Source organism: Rhinolophus sinicus, chromosome 8 (genome assembly GCF_057876585.1).
Source record: "Rhinolophus sinicus isolate RSI-liver-muscle chromosome 8, RSI-T2T, whole genome shotgun sequence".
NCBI lineage: Eukaryota > Metazoa > Chordata > Mammalia > Chiroptera > Rhinolophidae > Rhinolophus > Rhinolophus sinicus.
Window position 1 is genome coordinate 34,872,337 of NC_142508.1, and position 21,625 is coordinate 34,893,961.

A 21,625-nucleotide genomic window follows, 5' to 3' on the forward strand; every position below is an offset into this window, starting at 1 on the left:
TGGTGAACACACAATGGGATTTATAGATGATGTAATACAGAATTGTACACCTGAAATCTATGTAACTTTACTAACAATTGTCACCCCAATAAACTTTAATTAAAAAAAACTTAAAAAAAAAACTGCTGTTCTATCCCCCACGTCCATTGCTTAGCAACCATTCTTCTAATCTGTTTCTATAAATTCAACTTTTTCAGATTCCACATATAAGTGAAATCATATAGTATTTGTCTTTTTGTATCTGAATTATCTCACTTAGCATAATGTTCTCAAGATCCATCATGATGTCACAAATGGCAGGAGTCCCTTCCTTCTAATGACTGAATAGTATTCCATTGTATATATTTCACATTTTTTTTATCCTTTCATCTGTCGATGGGGACCTAGGTTGATTCCGTAGGTTTGCTATTATGAATAATGCTGCAATAAACATGGGAATACGTATATCTTTTGGGTGTCCTGTTTTTATTTCCTTTGGATGTAAGCGCAGAATTAGAATTGCTAGATCATGGGGTAAGTTTCTATTTTTAATTTTTTGAGGACCCTCCATACTGTTTTCCATAGTGGCTGCACCCATTTACATTCTTACCAACAGCGCACAGGGTTCCGTTTTCTCACATCCTTGCCAGCACTTTTTATCTCTTGTCATCTTCTAGATAGGCACCCTGACAGGTGTGAGGTGATATCTCATGGTGGTTTGATTTGCATTTCCCTGATGATGAGTGATGTTGAGCATCTTTTCATGTACCTGTTGGCCCTTTGGATGTGTTCTTTGGAAACAAAAAAAATCTATTTATTTCCTCTGCCCATTTTAACCTGGATTGGTTGTCTTGTTATTGAGTTGTATGGGTCCTTTGTATGTTTTGGATATTAACACTGTATCTGATATGTGGTTTGCAATTTTTTCCCATTCTGTAGGCTTTCTCTGTAGGTGCAGAGCCCCACACATCTGGGGAAGCCAAGCACTCACCCGCTACTCTCCCTTAAAATGTTGTGTCCCCTGGGGGAGGGCAGCATTGAAAAAGTTTTACCTACCCTCTTAAATGCATCTTCATTCTCTTAATTACCATGAAGTTCAAGATACAGGTTTCATCTTAAGTATATGTATGCACCCTGATACTTACTTGGTTTTTCTTCATCTCTCTAACGTGTTGAATTATTTATCTCTTGAACTGTTAGTAGGCATCATTCTCACTTCTTTCCTTCTGACACAATAGATATGACATTGGCTCGCCTCATTCAAGTATCTCGAATTCCATTTCTGGTCTCTCTAAGCTGTATTCTGGAAAATGTTCTCAACATTGTATTCAAATTTCATAATTGGCCCTTCACCTGTGTCTTGTCATTGATGGAATGCATTTTTATTCTTATTTTATTTTTTTTTTTTGCTTCTGTTTCTTTTTTTTTAATGTTTTTTTAGGTTTTGTTTTTTCAGTTTCAGGTGTACAAAACAATGTGATGTTTAAACATTTATTTTTTATTAGTTTCAGGTGTTCAAAACAATGTAATAGTTAGACATTTACACCCCTCACAAAGTAATAACCCATCCCCCAAACTACTACCCCTCTGACATCGTATATAGCTGTTACAATTCCATTGACTCTATTCCCTATGCTGTACTCCACATCATATATATATATGTGTATATATATATATATATATATATATATATATATATATACACACATATATATATATGTACATATATATGTATATATATATTTTTTTATAATAAATATAAGTATTTATTGTAAATATATTTATATATTTAATTATAGTTAACATTCAATATTCAGCTTCAGCTTCTGGTGTACAGCACAATGGTCAGGAATCTACAAAGATTTTGTAGGGTTTTGTTTTCTTATCCATTCAGCTCTCCTACGTCTTTTGATTGGAGCATTAATCCATTTACATGGAAAGTAATTGTTCATATACCTGTAGATATTGCCATTTTATTATTCATAATTTTTATTTATTTATTTATTTATTTTTGCATCTTAAAGAAGTCCCTCTAACCATCCTTACAATATTGTTTTGGTGGTAATGAGCTCCTTTAGCTTATTCTTGTCTGGGAAGCTCTTTATCTGTCCTTCGATTTTCAGTGATAGCCTTACTGATAGAGTAGTCTTGGTTGTAGGTTGTTGCTTTTCTTTTTTTTTTTTTAATGTATTGGGGTGACAATTGTTAGTAAAATTACATAGATTTCAGGTGTACAATTCTGTAGGTCGTTGCTTTTCATCACTTTGAATGCTTCCTGCCAATCCCTACTGGCCTGCAAAGTTTCTGTTGAGAAATCAGCTGACAATCTTATGGGAGCTCCCTTATAAATTACTAGTTGCCTTTCTTTTGCTGCTTTTAGGATTCTCTCTTTGTCTTTAACCTTTGCCATTTTAATTATAATGTGTCTACAAGTGGGCCTGTTTGGGTTTATCTTGTTTGGGACTCACTGCGCTTCCTGGGCTTGTATGTCTATTTCCTTTGCCAGGTTAGGAAAGTTTCAGTCATTATTTCTTCAAATAGGTTCTCAATCCCTTGCTCTCTCTTCTTCTTGTATCCCTATGATATAAATGTTATTATGCTTGATGTTGTCCCCTCTGGGGAAAACTATCCTCATTTTTTTTTATTCTTTTTTCTTTCTGCTTTCCTAAAATGGTATTTTATGCTACCTAGTCTCCCAAATCACTGATTTGATTATCTGATTCCTCTAGTCTGCTGGTGATTCCTTTTAGTGCATTCTTCATTTCGGTTATTGTTTTTTTCACTTCTAACTGGTTCTTTTTTATGGTTTCTATGTCCTTTTTTTTTATTCTTGCAATCTGTTTTTTGAAATTCTCACTAAGTTCCTTGAGCATCCTTATAACCATTGTTTTGAACTCTGTATCTGGTAGGTTGCTTGCCTCCATTTCTTTTAGTTCTTTTTCTGGATTTTTCTCCTATTCTTTCATTTGGGACACATTTCCTTGTTTCCTCATTTGGCTGTCTCTCAGTGTTTGCTTCTATGTATTAGGTAGATCTGTTATGTGTCCCAGTCTTGGCAGGATGGCCTTATGTAGTAGGTGTCCTGTGGGGCCCAGTGGCACAGTGTCCCTGGTCATTTGCTCTGGGTGCTCCAGGAGGGTCCTTTGTGTGTGTTGTGTGTGCTCTTCTGTTATATTGAGCCTTGATTGCTGTTGGCACATCAGTGGGTGTGATTGACCCTTAAGTTGACTGGCTGTGGGGTTTGACCACATCCACAGCTTATGGGCTGCTGTGTGGGAGGCTTACCACACTGAGTAGAATTTGTCCCAGTGGGCTCTGGTGCCTGTTGAGACCACCCTTTGGACATGCCACTTGTGGGGCTAATTGGGTTATGCTTTGCTCTGGTCTGAAGCCAAACTCCAAGTATGTTGGTTATGGGGCCTCTTGAGAGGGGTTGTGGTGCAGGCTCAGGTCAGCCACTGCCTCTGACTGGCTGGCAGCTACCTGGTAGGAGCCACAAAGTGATCTGCAGTTGTTCTCCACCTGTGCTAAGCCTGGAGGCACGTGAGAGAAGCCACACTGTGAACTGAGGATGGCTGCCACCAGTACCAGGCCTGGGGTCACTCCACAAAAAGCCAGGATACCCGGAGGCCTGCTTCCACCTGCCAGCTCCCTTAAGGTTCAGCCACTGATAAAGCCTCATGCTGGACATGAGTTGGGTGAGGCAGGGTCTCAGGGAATCACTAGAGTGGGAAGAGATGTGCTTACCAGGTTAATGTAGACTCTGGTTGAGTGCCAGTGCTGAACCTAAAACAAATCAGCAAAAACCTCAGAGCACACTGAGGCTAGTCACTACCCAGCTGGGGACTGTGGATTCCAGTAGTTTTCCAAGAAAGTGTGTGGGTGGGGCTGGCTGCTCTCAGAGAAATTGCCTTGGGTGGAGCAGGGTCCCAGTTGGGTCAGCAGGGTGGAGCAGTGGAGCTCACCAAGCCAGTCAGATTCAGATTTGGTCTGTGGGGGAGGGCTAAACACAGGAAAGATGATCCCTGCCTGCCTGCTGCATGGGAAGAGGACACCTCACTGGGATAATATCAAATGTCCTCCATTCCTCCCCCTGAAAACACATACCTCTGTCTGGCCCCTGTATGTCTCTGAGGCCCCCACAGTCACTGTCTCTCTCCTGGAGCCCAAGGTGAGTGCTTACAGAGAGTGAGTCTGTGCCCAGGCTGTTTAAGAGAAAATCTGGGGTTCCCAAAGCCTTCTGTCCCTCCCAAATGGTTTGAATCCCCACTGTTTTCACAGCCGGATGTTGTGGGGCCTCCTCTTCCTGGCACCAGTGCTCTGGGGCTGGGGAGCCTGGTGTAGGGGGCTGGGGCTCCTCACTCCTCTGGGGAAAACCTCTGTGGTTGAGATATCTCTCCTGATTCTCAGTTGCCACACAGGGGTTTGGGGCCTCTTTCACATCTCCGCCCCTCCTACCAGTCTCAACTTGGCTTCCTCTTTTTTTTTTATTAAAGTTTATTGGGGTGACAATTGTTAGTATACTTACATAGATTTCAGGTGTACAATTCTGTAATATATTGTCTATATCTCACATTGTGTATTCACCACCCAGAGTCAGTTCTCTATCCATCACCACATATTAGACCCCATTTACCCTCTTCTAGAGCCCCCTCCCCCCTTACCCTCTAACTATTGTCTATGTCTGTGAGTTTTTGTTTCTTCATTTTTTGTCTTGTACTATTTTTGTTTTCAGTTTTACATACCACATATCAGTGAAATCATATAGTTCTCTACTTTTTCTGTCTGATTTATTTTGCTTAGCATTATAATCTCAAGATACATCCATGTTGGCACAAATGGTACTATTTCATCTTTTCTTACCACTGAATACTATTCCATTGTGTATATATACCACAACTTCTTTATCCATTCATCTATAAAAGGACATCTTGGTTGTTTCCATGTCTTGGCCACCGTAAATAAAGTTGCAATGGACATTGGAGCTCACATGTCTTTATGGATAAATATTTCCAGATTTCTTGGGTAGATACCCAGGAGAGGGATTGCTGGGTCATATGGTAAATCTATTCGTAACTTTTTGAGGAACCTCCACATTGCCTTCCATAACGGCTGCACCAGTCTGCATTCCCACCAACAGTGTATGAGGGTTCCTTTTTCTCCACAGCCTCTTTAACACTTGTTACTATTTGTCTTGTTGATGATAGCCATTCTGACTGGGGTGAGGTGAGATCTCATTGTGGTTTTTATTTGCATTTCTCTGATGATTAGTGATGTTGAACATTTTTTCATATGTCTAATGCCATTCGTATGTCCTCTTTGGAGAAATGTCTCTTCAGGTCCTCTGCCCATTTTTCAATTGGGTTGTTTGTTTTTTTGTTGTTGAGTTGCATGAATTCCTTGTATATTTTGGATATTAGCCCCTTATCGGAGGCACTGTTTGCAAAAATCTTCTCCCATTCAGTTGGTTGCCTCTTTATTTTGTCGATGGTTTCTTTTGCTGTGCAGAAGCTTTTAAGTTTCATATAGACTCATTCGTTCATTTTAGGTTTTACTTCCATTGCCTTTGGAGTCAAATTCATAAGATGCTCTTTGAACCCAAGGTCCATGAGTTTAGTACCTATGCTTTCTTCTAGGCAGTTTATTGTGTCAGGTCTTATGCTTAAGTCTTTGATCCATTTTGAATTAACTTTGGTACATGGTGACAGATAGCAGTCCAGTTTCATTCTTTTGCACGTGGCTATCCAATTCTCCTGGCACCATTTATTGAAAAGGCTGTCTTTCTTCCATTGTATGTTTTTAGCTTCTTTGTCAAAAATTATCTGTCCATATTTATGGGGGTTTATTTCTGTGTTCTCAATTCTATTCCATTTGTCTATGTGTCTGTTTTTCTGCCAATAGTATGCTGTTTTCATTATTGTTGCTCTGTAGTACAAGCTAAAGTCAGGGAGTGTGACAACTCTAGAATTGTTATTTTTTTCTTAAGATTGCTTTGGATATTCAGGGTCTTTTGTGGTTCCAAACAAATCTGATTTTTTGTTCCATTTCTTTAAAAAATGTTATTGGGATTTTGATGGGGATTGCATTGAATCTGTATATTGCTTTGGTTAATATGGCCATTTTAACTATGTTGATTCTTCCAATCCATGAGCACGGAATGTTTTTCCATTTTTTTGTGTCTTCTTCAATTTCTTTTAAAAATGTCTTGTAGTTTTCAGCATATAGGTCTTTCACATCCTTGGTTAAGTTTATTCCTAGGTATTTTATTCTTTTTGCTGCAATTGCAAAAGGAATTTTTTTAAATTCATTTTTCTGAGATTTCATTGTTGGTATATAGGAATGCAATGGATTTTGTAGCTGGCCACAGTACTGTATTCGTTGATTTTTTCTAATAGCTTTTTGGTGGAGTCTTCAGGGTTTTCTTTTTTTAAATTAGTTTCAGGTGCATAAGACAAAGCAAAACTTAGACGTTTATCATTTATATCCCTCACACTGTGTGAACCCCCCTCCCCCCATCCACTATCCCTCTGTACGTTCCCCAAATTAATTTTCAAACCCCCATGACCATCTTGTGGTTACCGACTATTTTTCAAAACCTCTCACCTTCCCCTTATCCCCACCCCCCCGCCCCTCTAGCAAACCTCTGTTTTTCCTCCATGTTTCCAAAGCTGTCTCTGATTAGTTCATTCACTTATTCTTTTCTTTAGATTCCACATATAAGTGAGATCATATGGCATTTGTCTTTCTCTTTCTGACTTATTTCACTTAACATAATGTTTTCTAGGTCCATCCATGTTGTTGCAAATGGTAAGATTTCTTTCTTCTTTATGGCTGCATAATACTCCATTGTATAAATGTACCACAGTTTCTTAATCCAGTCATCTACTGATGGGCATTTCGGTTGTTTCCAGGTCTTGGCTATTGTGTATAGTGCTGCAATAAACATAGGAGTGCATAAAGATTTTTGAATTGGAGTTTTGGATTTCTCCAGATAGATACCTAGGAGAGGGATTGCTGGATCATAAGGTAGTTCCATTTTCAGGTTTTTGAGATACCTCCAAACTGTTTTCCATAGTGGCTGCACCAATCTGCATTCCCACCAACAGTGCACCAGCGTTCCCTTTTCTCCACATCCACGCCAGCACTTGTTGTTTGTTGATTTATTGATGATAGCCATCTTGACTGGGGTGAGGTGGTATCTCATTGTGGTTTTTATTTGCATTTCTCTGATGGTTAGTGAGGTTGAACATTTCTTCATATGTCTGTTTGCCATCTGTATGTCCTTTTTAGAAAAATGTCTCTTCATGTCCTCCGCCCATTTTTTAATTGGGTTGTTCGTTTTTTTGGAGTTGAGTTGAGTGAGTTTTTTATAAATTTGTGATATTAACCCCTTATCAGATATATCGTTGGCAAATATCTTTTCCCATTCAGTAGTATCCCTTTTTGTTTTATTGATGGTTTCCTTTGCTGTGAAAAAGCTTTTTAGTTTGATGTAATCCCACATGTTTATTTTTTCTCTTACTTCCCTCGCGCGAGGGGATATATCAGTAAAAATCTTACTCTGGGTAATGTCTGTGAAGTTTCTTCCTATATTTTCTTCTAGGAATTTTATGGTTTCAGATCTTACATTTAAATCTTTAAGCCATTTTGAATTTATTTTTGTATGTGGTGTAAGGAGGTGATCCAGCTTCATCTTTTTGCATGTGTCTGTCCAAGTTTCCCAGCACCATTTATTGAATAGACTGTCTTTACCCCACCGTACATTCTTGCTTCCATTGTCATAGATTAAATGGCCATATAGGCATGGATTTATTTCTGGACTCTCTATTCTGTTCCATTGATCTATGGGTCTGTTTTTATGCCAGTACCATGCTGTTTTGATTACTGTAGCCTTGTAGTATAATTTGAAGTCAGGTATTGTTATACCTCCCACTTTGTTCTTATTTCTCAAGATTGTTGAGGATATCCGGGGTCTTTTGTTATCCCATACAAATTTTAGGATTATATGTTCTATTTCTGTGAAAAATGTCGTTGGTAGTTTGATAGGAATTGTGTTGAATATGTATATTGCCTTAGGCAGTATGGACATTTTAACTATATTAATTCTTCCTATCCATGAACATGGCATGTGTTTCCATCTGTTTGTATCTTCTTTCATTTCTTTCTTCAGTGTCTTATAATTTTCTGAGTTCAGATCTTTTACTTCTTTGGTTAAATTTATTCCCAGGTATTTTATAGTCTTTGGAGCAATTGTAAATGGAATTGCTTTTTTAATTTCTCCTTCTGATGTTTTATTATTGGTATATACAAATGCAACTGATTTCTGAATATTAATTTTGTATCCTGCTACTTTACTAAATTCATCTATCAGCTCTAATAGTTTCTTGGTGGAGTCTTTAGGGTTCTCTAAATATAGTATCATATCATCTGCATATAATGACAGTTTTACTTCCTCCTTACCGATTTGGATGCCTTTTATTTCTTTTTCTTGTCTGATTGCTGTGGCTAGAACTTCCAGCACTATGTTGAATAGAAGTGGAGAAAGTGGGCAACCTTGCCTTGTTCCTGATTTTAAGGGGAATGGTTTTAGCTTTTCCCCATTGAGTATGATGTTAGCTGTGGGACTATCATATATGGCCTTTATTATGTTGAGATATGATCCCTCTATTCCCACTTTCTTAAGGGTTTTTATCATGAATGGCTGCTGAATTTTATCAAATGCTTTTTCTGCGTCAATTGATATGATCATATGATTTTTATTTTTCATTTTGTTAATGTGGTGTATCACATTAATTGATTTGCGGATGTTGAACCACCCTTGCATACCAGGAATGAATCCCACTTGATAATGGTGTATGATCTTTTTAATGTATTGCTGAATTCTGTTCGCTAGTATTTTGTTGAGGATTTTTGCATCTATGTTCATTAGCGATATCGGCCTGTAGTTTTCTTTTTTTGTGGTGTCTTTGTCTGATTTTGGGATCAGGGTGATAGTGGCTTCGTAAAAAGTGTTTGGGAGTCTTCCCTCCCTCTGGATTTTTTGGAAGAGTTTGAGGAGACTAGGTGACAATTCTTTTTTGAACGTTCTGTAAAATTCACCTGTAAAGCCATCTGGTCCACGGCTTTTGTTTATTGGGAGATTGTTGATTACTGATTCAATTTCCTTGGTGGTGATCAGTCTATTCAGGTTTTCTGTCTCTTCTTGAGTTAGCCTTGGAAGGTTGTATGCATCTAGGAAATTGTCCATTTCTTCCAGGTTGTCAAATTTGTTGGCATACAGTTGCTCATAGTAATTTCTTAAAATTTTTTGTATCTCTGCAGTGTCTGTTGTCACTTCTCCTCTTTCATTACTGATTTTATTAATTTGGGTCCTCTCTCTCTTTTTTTTAATGAGTCTGGCTAAAGGTTTGTCAATTTTGTTTATCTTCTCTAAGAACCAACTCTTGGATTCATTGATCTTTTGTATTGTTTTTCTGGTTTCTATTTCATTTATTTCCGCTCTGATCTTTATTATCTCCTTCCTTGTACTCCCTTTGGGCTTATTTTGTTGTTCTTTTTCCAGATCCCTTAAGTGTGAAGATAAACTGTTGATTAGTGATGTTTCTTGTTTCTTTAGGTAGGCCTGCAGTGCTATGAATTTCCCTCTTAGGACTGCTTTCGCGGCATCCCATAGATTTTGGGTCGTTGTATTTTCATTTTCGTTTGTCTCGAGATATCTTTTGATTTCTTCCTTGATCTCCTGCTTGACCCATTCATTATTTAGTAACATATTATTCAGCCTCCATGAATTTGTGTGTCTTCCAGTTTTTTTCCTGTAGTTCATTTCTAATTTCATAGCACTGTGGTCAGAGAAGACAATTGGTATGATTTCAATTTTCTTAAATTTGTCCAGACTTGCTTTGTGGACTAACATATGGTCTATCTTGGAGAATGTTCCATGTGCGCTTGAGAAGAATGTGTATTCTGCAGCATTGGGGTGGAATGCTCTGAAAATATCGATTAAATCCAAGTGGTCCAATGTGTCATTTAAGGCTGTTGTTTCCGTATTGATTTTCTGTCTGGAAGACCTGTCCCTTGTTGTCAGAGGTGTGTTGAAGTCCCCTACTATGATAGTGTTACTGTTGATCTCTATCTTTATGTCAGTCAATATCTGTTTTATATATTTAGGTGCTCCTATGTTGGGTGCATAGATGTTTACTAAGGTTATGTCCTCTTGTTAAATTGATCCCTTTATTATTATATAGTGCCCATCTTTGTCTTTTAATATTTTCTTCATTGTAAAGTCTATTTTGTCAGAGATAAGTATTGCAACTCCAGCTTTTTTCTCATTTCCATTTGCATGGAATATCTTACTCCAACCCTTCACTTTCAGCCTGTATGTGTCTTTTGGTCTGAGGTGAGTCTCTTGTATACAGCATATACAAGGGTCTTGCTTTCTTATCCACTCAGCCACCCTATGTCTCTTGATTGGAGCATTTAAACCATTTACATTTAAAGTGATTATTGATAAGTACATAGTTATTGCCATTTTTAAATTTGTGGTTAGATTGTTTTCATCTTTCTTCTATTTACAGAAGTCCTTTTAGTATTTCTTGCAATGCTGGCCTGGTGGTAATGAATTCCTTTAGCTTATTCTTTTCTGGGAAGCCCTTTATCTCTCCATCAATTTTAAATGATAGCCTTGCTGGATAAAGCAACCTAGGTTGTAGGCCTTTGTTTTCCATCACTTTGAGTATCTCATGCCACTCCCTCCTGGCCTTCAATGTTTCTGCAGAAAAGTCATTTGATAGTCTTATGGGAGTTCCCTTGTATGTAACCCTCTGTCTTTCTCTTGCTGCTTTTAGGATTCTCTCTTTGTCTTTAATCTTTGCCATTTTAACTATAATGTGTCTTGGAGTGGACCTGTTTGGATTTATCCTGGTTGGAACTCTCTGCACTTCCTGGGCTTGTATGTTGGTTTCCTTCATCAGGTTAGGGAAATTTTCAGACATTATTACTTCAAATATGTTCTCAATCCCTTGTTTCTTCTCTTCACCTTCTGGTATACCTATGATGCGCATGTTGTTGCGCTTGATGTTATCCCAGAGGTCTCTTAACGCATCTTCATTGCTTTTTATTCTTTTTTCTTTCTGTTGTTCTGTTTGGGTGATCTCTGCTAACTTGTCTTCTAAGTCGCTGATTCGATCCTCTGCTTCATCTAACCTGCTGTTAATTCCTTCAAGTGAGTTCTTTATTTTGGTAACTGTGTTCTTTAGTTCTAACTGGTTGTTCGTTATGATTTCTACATCCTTCTTGATGTCCTCTCTAAGCTCCTTAAACATTCTTATCATCAGTATTCTCAGGGTTTTCTATATACAGCATCATGTCATCTTCAAAGAGTGATAATTTAACTTCTTCATTCCCAATTTGGATGCCTTTTATTTCTTTCTCTTGCCTGATTGCTCTGGCAAGGACTTCCAACATTATGCTGAAAACCAGACGTGATAGGGGACAACCATGTCACGTTCCTGAACATAGAGCAAAGGGCTTCAGTTTTTCACCGTTAATTATGAGATTAGCTGAGGGTTTGTCATATATGGCCTTTATTATGTCAAGGTATTTTCGGAAGAGGTCTTTCTTTTGTTTTCCAGTATGCGTTGGTAGAATGTTTTATTTTCTCTCTGACTGCAGCCTTTTATTCTCTCTCATGCTGTCGTGTTATATTTTCTCTGCACTATTCCTGCTTCTCACACAAAGGGGGGATTTCCTGGAAGGAGGGCTTCTCCTCCGTGAACAGTTCGCTTGGGTCATAGGGCACCTCCTCCTGGGTGTGATGTGGAGAGATTCTGAAGTTCCAAAGCTCTTCCTGCACCAGATTCAGAGACAATGTGTTTCAGCAGCTCTCTCTATTCCTGCAGGGATCCGCCCAGATAGGTGGGGACAGAGGTGGGGTGAGTTGTGAGAGGTGGCCCAGAGCAATGGCGGCGACCACCACCACAGCCGGTCCTGGTTCCACAGCTCCCTCCCCTTTGCTGGAACTAGTTGGGCTGTGAGTCCTTGACTGCAGACCACAGTTCTCTGAAATGCAAATGTTCTGTTCTTTTTTTTAAATTTATTTTTTAAATTTATTGGGGTGACAATTGTTAGTAAAATTACATAGATTTCAGGTGTACAATTCTGTATTACATCATCTATAAATCCCATTGTGTGTTCACCACCCAGAGTCAGTTCTCCTTCCATCACCATATATTTGATCCCCCTTACCCTCTTCTCTCACCCCCCACCCCCCTTACCCTCTGGTAACCACTAAACTATTGTCTGTGTCTATGAGTTTCTGTTAAATATTCTGTTCTTTTGAACTGACATTGCTACTGTTCTGCTTCTAGCACTGGGCAGGTGGGGGAGGGGCGAGCTCTGGGAGGGTAGGGAGGGTGCGCCTAGTCTCAGTGCCTAAGGCTTCCATTCTCTGCTCTGCAGTGAGGGCTTAAACCACCATTTTCAGCATTCTTCCCTCAGTTTTACTCCGAGGTCTCTGCCATGAGTGTTGGGTTCAGCCGTGTTATATGCTGTCCCTTCAGACCTGTGCACCATAAGTGGAGCCCTAGCAGTCCGAGTTCTTCCATCTCCCACAGCTGCGGTAGTTCCGGGATGCAGCGAGCTCAGAGCACCAAGCTAGGTCTGCGTCCTTTGCCTGCGTGTCCCCATCTCTGCACTTTTCCCTTCCCTACTGCCCCACTCGTGCAATTTGCCCACCTTTAGGTGATTTCAGTAATGTGCCTCTTAGTCTTGCCTGTCTGCTGTGAGGGAGTCCTTTGTGGAGTTGTAGTTGTTCAATTTGTTGTAAATTTGAAGAGGCTCACCCCACAACACCATTTTTATGTGGCTTCTTATTTATATTTTTTATTGTAGGACTTCTGTTCAGCTAGACTTCAGATAGTTCTCCAGATTTATTGTTTTATACTTTAGTTGTAATTTTAATGTGTTCACAGAAAGATGCAGGCACAGTGTTTATCTACTCTGCCATATTGGAATCTCTTGGAATGCATTTTTATTTTTATTTTTATTTTATTTTTTGGAATGCCTTTTTACTGTGTTCATTCTATTGGATTTTTCACCTCTAATATTTCTAAATCATTTCAATAACTGCCTACTTTTCTGTAATTTAATCCATAGTATTGTCTCAAAAATTCAGTACCCTCATGTATTTTTCCAGATATTTAAACATGATTAATTCTAAGTAACTCTCATATCTTCCTATTGATTATATTTCGTTGCACATGATAATCCCCATTATCAGCAGCTTGTTGTCCACAGCCCTGTTTGTCATTATTAGGATTACTCTCTCTTGTCCATTCTGGTTGGAAGGCACTCCTCCCACACAGATGATCTTCCAAGAAACGTTTCTTCCAGGGCTGCCCTGGGAGTCAGGCTGCACAGGAGGGAAAATTGCAGCTTCTCCTGCTCCGTGGTGTCCACTCTCTCAGACTTAGCGCCTGCTCAGGGCTAGACAGGGATGTGTCACTGCTGGCCTCATGCTCACGTGTCAGCAGAAGTCGCAATGAATCTGTTCCACACACACTCACAGGAAGGTGACTCAGTGCTGACCATGGGCCTGGATGAGTGAGCAGAGATATTCCTGTGCCCACCCACAAACACTAGGTAGGGGATACCACAGCTTCCAACCTGCACTTGAGCCCTGATCCTCCTTTCCTGTGAGGATCTGAGTTCCCTCTCTGTGTCCACACAGCTGGAAACCTCCATTCTATGGCCCTTTGATGGTCCCGGGTACAGGCAGCTACTCAGCTTTGTTCTCTATTCTTTCTTGTGATTTCCTGTCTATATGGGGAAATTTCACTTCTCTTTTTCTGCAAATTACTGTTTCTACATATTTCAGAAATACTGAGCAGCGTTTATTGGTATTTGAAGCAGACAAGGGCTCTGGAGTGAACACAACAAATATCCATCTTTTTTTTAAATTTATTGGGGTGACAATTGTTAGTAAAATTACATAGATTTCATGTGTTCATGTGTATAATTCTGTATTACATCATCCATAAATCCCATTGTGTGTTCACCACCCAGCGTCAGTTCTCCTTCCATCACCATATATTTGATCCTCCTTACTCTCATCTCCCACCCCCCACCTCCACCCCCCTTAACCTCTGGTAACCACTAAACTATTGTCTGTGTGTATGAGTTTCTGTTTCTCATTTGTTTGTCTTGTTCTTTTGTTTTGTGACAACATGCATGCATCTTGAGAGTGTAATGCTGAGCGAAACAAGTCAGACAGAAAAAACACAGAACCATGTGATTTCACTGATATGTGGTATATAAACCAAAAACAACAAAAGAACAAAACAAACAAATGAGAAACAGAAACTCATGCACACAGACAATAGTTTAGTGGTTACCAGAGGTTAAGGGGGGTGGAGGTGGGGGGTGGGAGATGAGAGTAAGGAGGATCAAATATATGGTGATGGAAGGAGAACTAACTCTGGGTGATGAACACACAATGGGATTTATAGATGATGTAATACGGAATTGTACACCTGAAATCTATGTAATTTTACTAACAATTATCACCCCAATAAAGTTAATAAAATTAAAAAGAAAAAAACTCTAGCCCAAATAAAAGTCCCCTAAAGCTTACCTGTGGGACCACAGGATGAGGGCACAGCTCTGCCAAGGAACAAGAGGCACTGAGGAGCAGGAATGACTCAGGGGTTTTTCCAGGAAGGCAGGGTACATGCCGTCACTGAGAGAAGGGAGAAGTCCATGACGGGGGCTGCGATAGAAAGAAAACCACACTCTGGGCCAGAAGAAAGGTCACATTTCCTTCCATTATCTCCCTGTGTTTCCCTTTGTGCTCATTGTCACAGTGATGCTCCCTGAACTGCACAGTGAGATGTTAAATGTGTGTCTCTGCTGATCTGAGCTCCGCAGCAGGAACGGCCTGGGTGACCATGGTCCATGGTGAAGACCCCACAGGGAGGTGCTGGTGGACAAGCTGAGGATGAAGAAGATCCCATGGGAGAGGCTATAACAGGAAAGGGACATGCCCTGGGTCACCTCACCTGGGAGAGGTGTCTCAGGAATTCACTAGGTCTATTTGCTATTCCATCCTAGAAATGATAAAAGGCTCCTGAGAAGGGTTTGTTCCTCTTTCTGTGGAGCTGCTGACATGACAACCCCATGAGAGGGAGGGACAGCATCTGAGTGACCACACCCTGTGTGTCTGTCTGTCCTGAGGGCTCTGTGCTTTCCTCCATCTGCACAGCCCAGAACAGAGGAAGGAGACACTATGATCCCCACCCTCACAGCCCTGCTCTGCCTTGGTGAGATTGACAAGGGGGAGGGAAGCCCTGGTCTGGGAGGGACCCCACCCACATCCAGGCCCTGGTCAGTCAGGAGGCCCCAGGGCTCAGGAGGCTCACGGGGAGGAGGGCTCTGCTCAGGACTCAGGGCAAATCTCTCACAGGGTCTCTCTTGCAGGATTGAGTGTGGGGCCGAGGACCCGAGTACAGGCAGGTAAGTCTGTCCCCAGGTGTTCCCGTTCCCATCTCTTCACTGGGGACAAGGGGCCATCCCATGGGCAGCTGGAGATGGAGAACAGATCTGGGTTGACAGATGGGGAGTGTCTGGGAGGTTTGGGGTGGAGAGCTGGGAAGTGGGAGTGGGGAGTGTCTCTAACCAGCTTCTCATTCCTTCCAGGGACCCTCCCCAAGCCCACCATCTGGGCTGAGCCAGGCTCTGTGATCCCCTGGGGGTGCCCTGTGACCATCTGGTGTCAGGGGACCCTGAAGGCCCAGGAGTTTCATGTGGACAAAGAGGGAAGCACAGTGCCCTGGGACAGACAGAACCCACTGGAGCCGGGGGACAAAGCCACGTTCTCCATCACATACACGACAGAGCACACTGCAGGGACATATCGCTGTTACTACCTCAGCTCCACCAGCTGGTCAGAGCGCAGTGACCCCCTGGAGCTGGTGGTGACAGGTGAGAGGACACTCAGGGTCCCAGCCTCAGCCTCTGCCCTCAGGAAGGGGGTCTGCTCTCAGGGTGCCTCCCCTCACAGCCCAGCCCTAGGGGGTATGAGGGAGGTGAGAGCCCCATTTAATATGCTGCCTCGTCTTCTTCTAGGATTCTACAGCAAACCCTACATCTCAGCCTTTCTGAGCCCTGTTGTGACCTCAGGGGGGAACGTGACCCTCCTGTGTGGCTCACAGGAGGGATTTGGCAGGTTCATTCTGACTAAGGAAGGAGAACATGGGCCCCCCTGGACACTGGACTCACAGCGACACTCCAGTGGGGATTTCCAGGCCCTGTTCCCTGTGGGCCCCGTGACCCCCAGCCACAGGTGGTTGTTCAGATGTTATGGCTCTTACAGGAACACCCTCCAGGTGTGGTCACACCCTAGTGACACTCTGGAGCTCCTGGTCTCAGGTGAGGAGCCCAAACCTGTTTTCTTCATGTTTGTGTGGTCAGCTCTGACCCTACCCAGGACAGCCCCCATCTAGGAAGGGAGTGAGGGGGCTCTAAGGGAGGGTCACCCCAATAGGAATCTGCCCCTGAGAGGGATGGAGAACAACGAGGCCCTCCCACTCCTGCCCCTTCCACACACCTGTCACCAGAATTCTCCAGGTCTTAGAGTGAGGGCCTTGTGGAGGCCACAGGGCAGAAGAGTGGGAACAAATACAGCGTCTCTGTGGGGAGCACCAGGCTCTCATCCTTCTCTTGTCCTTTGCCCAGGACCCTCAGGGGACCCCAATCCTTCATTCACTGGACCCACCTCCATAGCTGGCGAGTCCCTGGGTCCTCTTTACTCAGAGGGAGCACAGACCACCCCAGGTTAGTTCTGAGTCTCTCAGAGGATATGATGTCCCTCAGATATTCAAGGACCGGGTTGTCTCCTGGGCGGCTGCGAGTTGGGGAGAGACCCAGGGCAGGCGGCACCAGAAGAGTCCAGGGGCTTTGAGGCTGACAGACGATGGGTGGGGCGGTCACGGCAGAGGGAGATCTATGGGGCGGGATCCACGGGCAGAGTGGGTCTCACTGCTCCCAGAGGTGGTGATGTTGTACAGGTCCCTTCTTATCTGGGTCTCATTTCTCCCTGTGTAGTGCAGTATATCTCAAAGGACATCTCAGTCCTGTCCATGCAGGACGCCACCTCAGGTGTGCAGAAGTGAAGAACGGGCAACGTTGGGTGTTTGAGGTGACAGGGAAGATCAGAACAATGACACAGGTGATGTCCCGAGCACTTTCCTGTCAGCCCTCTGGTGCTCAGCCTGTTCTTATCGAAGGAGAAACATCAAAATCAAACAAAAATAAACAAGGGCTTGCAGACCAGGCTGTACAGGATATTAAATCGCAGCTCTGCTGATTTCCAGCCCTGGGACCATGGACAGGCCACATTCTCTCTCTGAGTCCCAGTTTCATTGTCCGTGGAACGTGTGTCCTACCACCTCCCTCACAGGTTTGCTAAAAGATTTAGGTGAGACCCCAGAAGCGGAAGCCCTCAGCATAGGCTGGGCCCACCTAGTGCTCGAGAAATGGCAGATCCATCCTTGTGTCCCCTCCCAGATATGCACATGGAAAAGTCCAGGCAGGTCCCATAGGGAGTGTGAGGTCAGCAGGACTGAGGATAGATCCTGGCGAGACGTGAGGTTTGGGAATGGCACAGAGTCCTTCCCACACAGGCCATGGCTCTGAGTGGTCCTATTTAGGCCTCCCAAAGTCTCTGATGGGTTGCTGAGTGGGAGTGACAGTGCAGAAGTGCATTCAGCTCTAGCTACAGGAGAGAACTGGAGCACACAGGGACCAGGAAACAGGCCATTACAGTCAGAGAAAGAGCCACCAGAGCATGAAGCTGATGTCTGCCTGTTGGAGCAGCATGAGGAGAGCACAGTCCTGGGTTCAAATCCCAGCTCTGCCACTTCCAGGCTGGGTGACCTAGGTCATCAGATTTATCTCTGAGCCTCAGTTTCCTCACCTGTGAAATGTTTGGAGGTGGGGTTGGCATGCCCATGTTGCTTGATTGTTGTGAGGTTTAGAAATGATGAATTCACTGACCCCAGAACGTGCCTGGAACATAGTAGGTGCTCAGTTAAATGGCATCATTGGTTCACTCATGACATCACTTGTCCAAGGTCTTCAAATGTACCAGAAAGTTCTGATCGGGGTCTCGCTGACCTTCATCCTGCTGCTCTTCCTCCTCCTCTTCCTCTTCCTCCTCAAGCACCAGCACAAATGCAGCAAGTCAGGTGAGTAGATGGGGAGACCTGGTCTAACTGACAGGTGAGACCTTCTTCTAAAGACACATGAAGTGGCCTCCTAGGGCACCAGCCAAAATATGGCACCAAAAAGATAGAAAAAAATGTTCACTTTTGAAAATTCTCCTAACTAAACAATCAAAATTTCTAGGAAACTCTTTCCATCCCAACTTGCACCTCAAATCTTGGGGTGGAGATGTGGGATTCCCATGGAAGTGTAGCATCGAGGGACAGGGTCCCACATGGAGGTAGCAGGGGTGTACCAAGCACCTGAAGGGCCACGCTGGTGATGGGGAGGGGTGCCACGTGAAGGTGTCATTGTCAAGGGCAGTGGGGAGTGGGCAGGGTGGGGAGGGGGGGGGAAGATGTGGAAGTGGTTGGGAGTTTGGTTGCTTTGAGAAAATATGTAAATATCTTGGGGATAAATGTCTGTGAAGGATTTATAAATGTGCAAAGGCAGTTGGCAAGAAAGAAGTGAGGTGTTCTATTGGAATTAGAAATGTCAGTAGAACCTCATTAAAAAAATAAATGTGTTCTCCTTCCATCACCATATATTTGATCCCCCTTATCTTCATCTCCCACCCCCCACCCTCCACCCCCCTTACCCTCACAATAGGATTTATAGATGATGTAATGCAGAATTGTACACCTGAAATCTATGTAATTTTACTAACAATTGTCACCCCAATAAATTTAATAAAATAAATAAATAAATAAAAATAAATGTGTATATATCAATTGACATAGAAATGGTTACAAGTGTAAGTGTTTGTACTGTGTGTCCCAGCTACATCCACTACACACAGTGACAGCCCGGTAGAAATAAGCACACCCATCACCGATCTTGGCTTTTAAGTACCATCCTCTATTAGAATAAAGAGGTTTAATAAGGACAGACTTAGACTTTTTAAATTTTTCTTTCAGTTTCATAAAAATTTATTGAAATCATCCATGCAAATTTTGTGTGTTACCGTTTAGTCTTGTTTACATTGAATTCCAAATGGACCGGGGTGGGGATCAGAGTCTCTGAGATCTTAACACAGCCCTGAAGGCTATGTTCTGGGGCATTTTAGAAGCTTGTCTCTAACTTTGTGCAGGTGTTTCACACCCTGAAGCTCAGGCCAGAGCACTGCAGAAAAGGTAACTTCTCCCCAGAGACACCCCCCGGCCTCCCTCCCCCACCTGTGGCTCTATCACCACTGCCTAATGCCCTTGTGTTCCTCCCCTCAGTTCCAGGTCCAGCTCCACGGCTTGTGTCCAGGAGGAGAAGCAGTGTAATAGGGAAGGAGGTGAGGGCCTGCTGGGAGACAGGGGCAATGAGTGGTTGGGAGGGGTTCTGGGCTTAGGGCTGAGGAAAGATGAAAATTTCCACAGCTGTGTGATGCTAGGCACATTCCTGCACCTTGATGGGCCTCAGTCTCCCCACCTAAGATGGGGAGGGCTGTGTGGGATAGCAGGATTGCAGCAATCTTGGCACGAGATAGAATCTTCTTGTTCTCCAGATGCTCCCATAAGAGATCCCCAGCCTGAGGAGGACAAAGAGATGGACAGTTGGGTAAGAATCCTGCCCTGTCCGGGGACCCTGCACAGGCTTGTTAATAAGCTACATCCATAGGACGCTTCTCTCTCCTCCTGTCACTCAACATTCAGCAGCCTCTGACCTTGCCTTTCCTCCTGAAAGAGGATACATTCAGGCTGCTAGGAGACCACTTCTCAGCAGTTTTACTGATACCACATGGGCCCCTCCTTCTTGGTTCCCCTACTTGGATATATATATATATGTGTGTGTGTGTGTGTGTGTGTGTGTGTGTGTGTGTGTGTGTGTGTGTGTATCACTTTCATCAAGTTTATTGAAATCTTATGCTGGGGAATTAGTTTCACTGAATATTGCTTCATGGCATAGGAAACCCCTTCCCCCAAAACTCCCCAAATGCACCACATGGATTTAATTAGTTATTATCTACTTGGGTCCTTTTAATTGTTGTACTTGTACTGATAGTGCTGCCATGGAGAGTTGTGTAGCTTGTGCCCTGCACAGTAAGACTCATAGGGTTTGAGACCTTTAAGACTCATGGGGTCTGAGTGGTGTGCCTTCTCTTTTCACACAAAGGCCCCCTATGGACTAACCCATCAAGACACGTGGATCCCCTGCCTTCCTTTTCCTCTGTTTATGCTCCTGCCTCTGGTCCCATGGATTTAGACGCAGTGGAGCCGCACAATAAGGTACCTTGGGTGCAGCAATTAGCATTTGGCTCCTACCGCACAGGAAGTCCACCCAGCTAACCTCACCGTGAGAATACACCGTATTTTCTGTTGTCAAATATAATTACCCCCAGGTGTAGCAAGGCCCTCTCTATGCTCATGAATCCACAATTATTTGCAGCCCTGACCTGTTGCCTGAGCACCAGCCTCGTACGTCCAGCTACCTGTGAGCCGTCTCTATTGTCCATCCAGCAGGCACTGTAACATCTCACGTGCAACTCTTAAATCCCCCCAAAGAGTTGTTTCTCCCACAATGTTCACTAACTCCAAAAGATCCAGAAGTCTTTCTCAATTCTTTCCTTTCCCTTGTCCCCACACTGATGTCAAGAGACATTTTGTTTGTCACAGCAGGGAGAGGGGGCCAATGGCACCCAGTGGCCAGGGATGCTGCTAAATACCCTGCCCGTCACAGGTCGGCCCCACCAACAAACACTCGCCTGGCCAAGCGTGTCCATTCTTCTGAGTGGAGGGACATTATCGTAACTAAAGTACTTCCTTCAGTCACTCTTTATGGTATCGCTATTTCATTTTCTCCCGAACACTTACCACCATCCCAAATGATCTGTTTCCTTGTTTATGAACTGTTCCCAACCCAGAGACTATGAATTCCTTGGGCACAGGGCCCTTATCTGTCTTCTTTGACCCCTGGCAAGTGCCCTGTCTCTCCATCTTTTGCTATGTCTCTCTCTATAGATAAATAGATGTACACAACATACAGCATATATGTAAATAATATATATGTATCTATACAGCATATATATTATATATCTATATATCTCCTATGTATACAATATACATATACTATATACGTGTATGTGGACATACTTGTATGTGTCTGTTGGGTGAAGTGATGAATCAAAGCCTAGTTTCCCCTTATTAGTTCATTTACTTATTCAGTGAGTCAAATACTTACTAGGGATCTATCTTTGCAAGGCTGTGTCATTGACTACCTAATGTAAACAAGAATGAAGACGCATCTGAGTAAGCGAGTCACATGAGCTGATGGATATTTTAAAGTCAGCTCTCTGGTTTCTGGGCAGAAACTTAACTAAAGAGGGATCAGTGAAAGCAAAGAGAGGAGTTTCACCCCTCACTGTCTCCGCCTAGCAGAGGCCCGACAACAAAGACCCCCAGGG

The 21,625-nt window shown here is 42.9% G+C and overlaps 1 protein-coding gene across 4 annotated transcripts in view; it reads left to right on the forward strand.

Moving 5' to 3' along the window:
• LOC109439671 (leukocyte immunoglobulin-like receptor subfamily A member 5) overlaps positions 1 to 21,625 on the forward strand; it is a 31,492-nt gene that overhangs the window by 8,978 nt on the left and 889 nt on the right. For 2 of the 4 annotated variants that reach the window (XM_088800018.1, XM_088800019.1), the window contains 9 exons: positions 15,085 to 15,293; positions 15,451 to 15,486; positions 15,670 to 15,954; positions 16,099 to 16,401; positions 16,708 to 16,806; positions 18,105 to 18,218; positions 19,325 to 19,367; positions 19,458 to 19,516; positions 19,730 to 19,782. In XM_088800018.1, the coding sequence (XP_088656144.1) occupies positions 15,260 to 15,293; positions 15,451 to 15,486; positions 15,670 to 15,954; positions 16,099 to 16,401; positions 16,708 to 16,806; positions 18,105 to 18,218; positions 19,325 to 19,367; positions 19,458 to 19,516; positions 19,730 to 19,782 (1,026 nt within the window). In that variant the 5' untranslated portion in view covers positions 15,085 to 15,259. Of the gene's footprint in view, positions 1 to 15,084; positions 15,294 to 15,450; positions 15,487 to 15,669; positions 15,955 to 16,098; positions 16,402 to 16,707; positions 16,807 to 18,104; positions 18,219 to 19,324; positions 19,368 to 19,457; positions 19,517 to 19,729; positions 19,783 to 20,337; positions 20,451 to 21,625 lie in introns of all 4 variants that reach the window. The other 2 variants (XM_088800020.1, XM_074315983.2) reach the window with 2 other exon arrangements.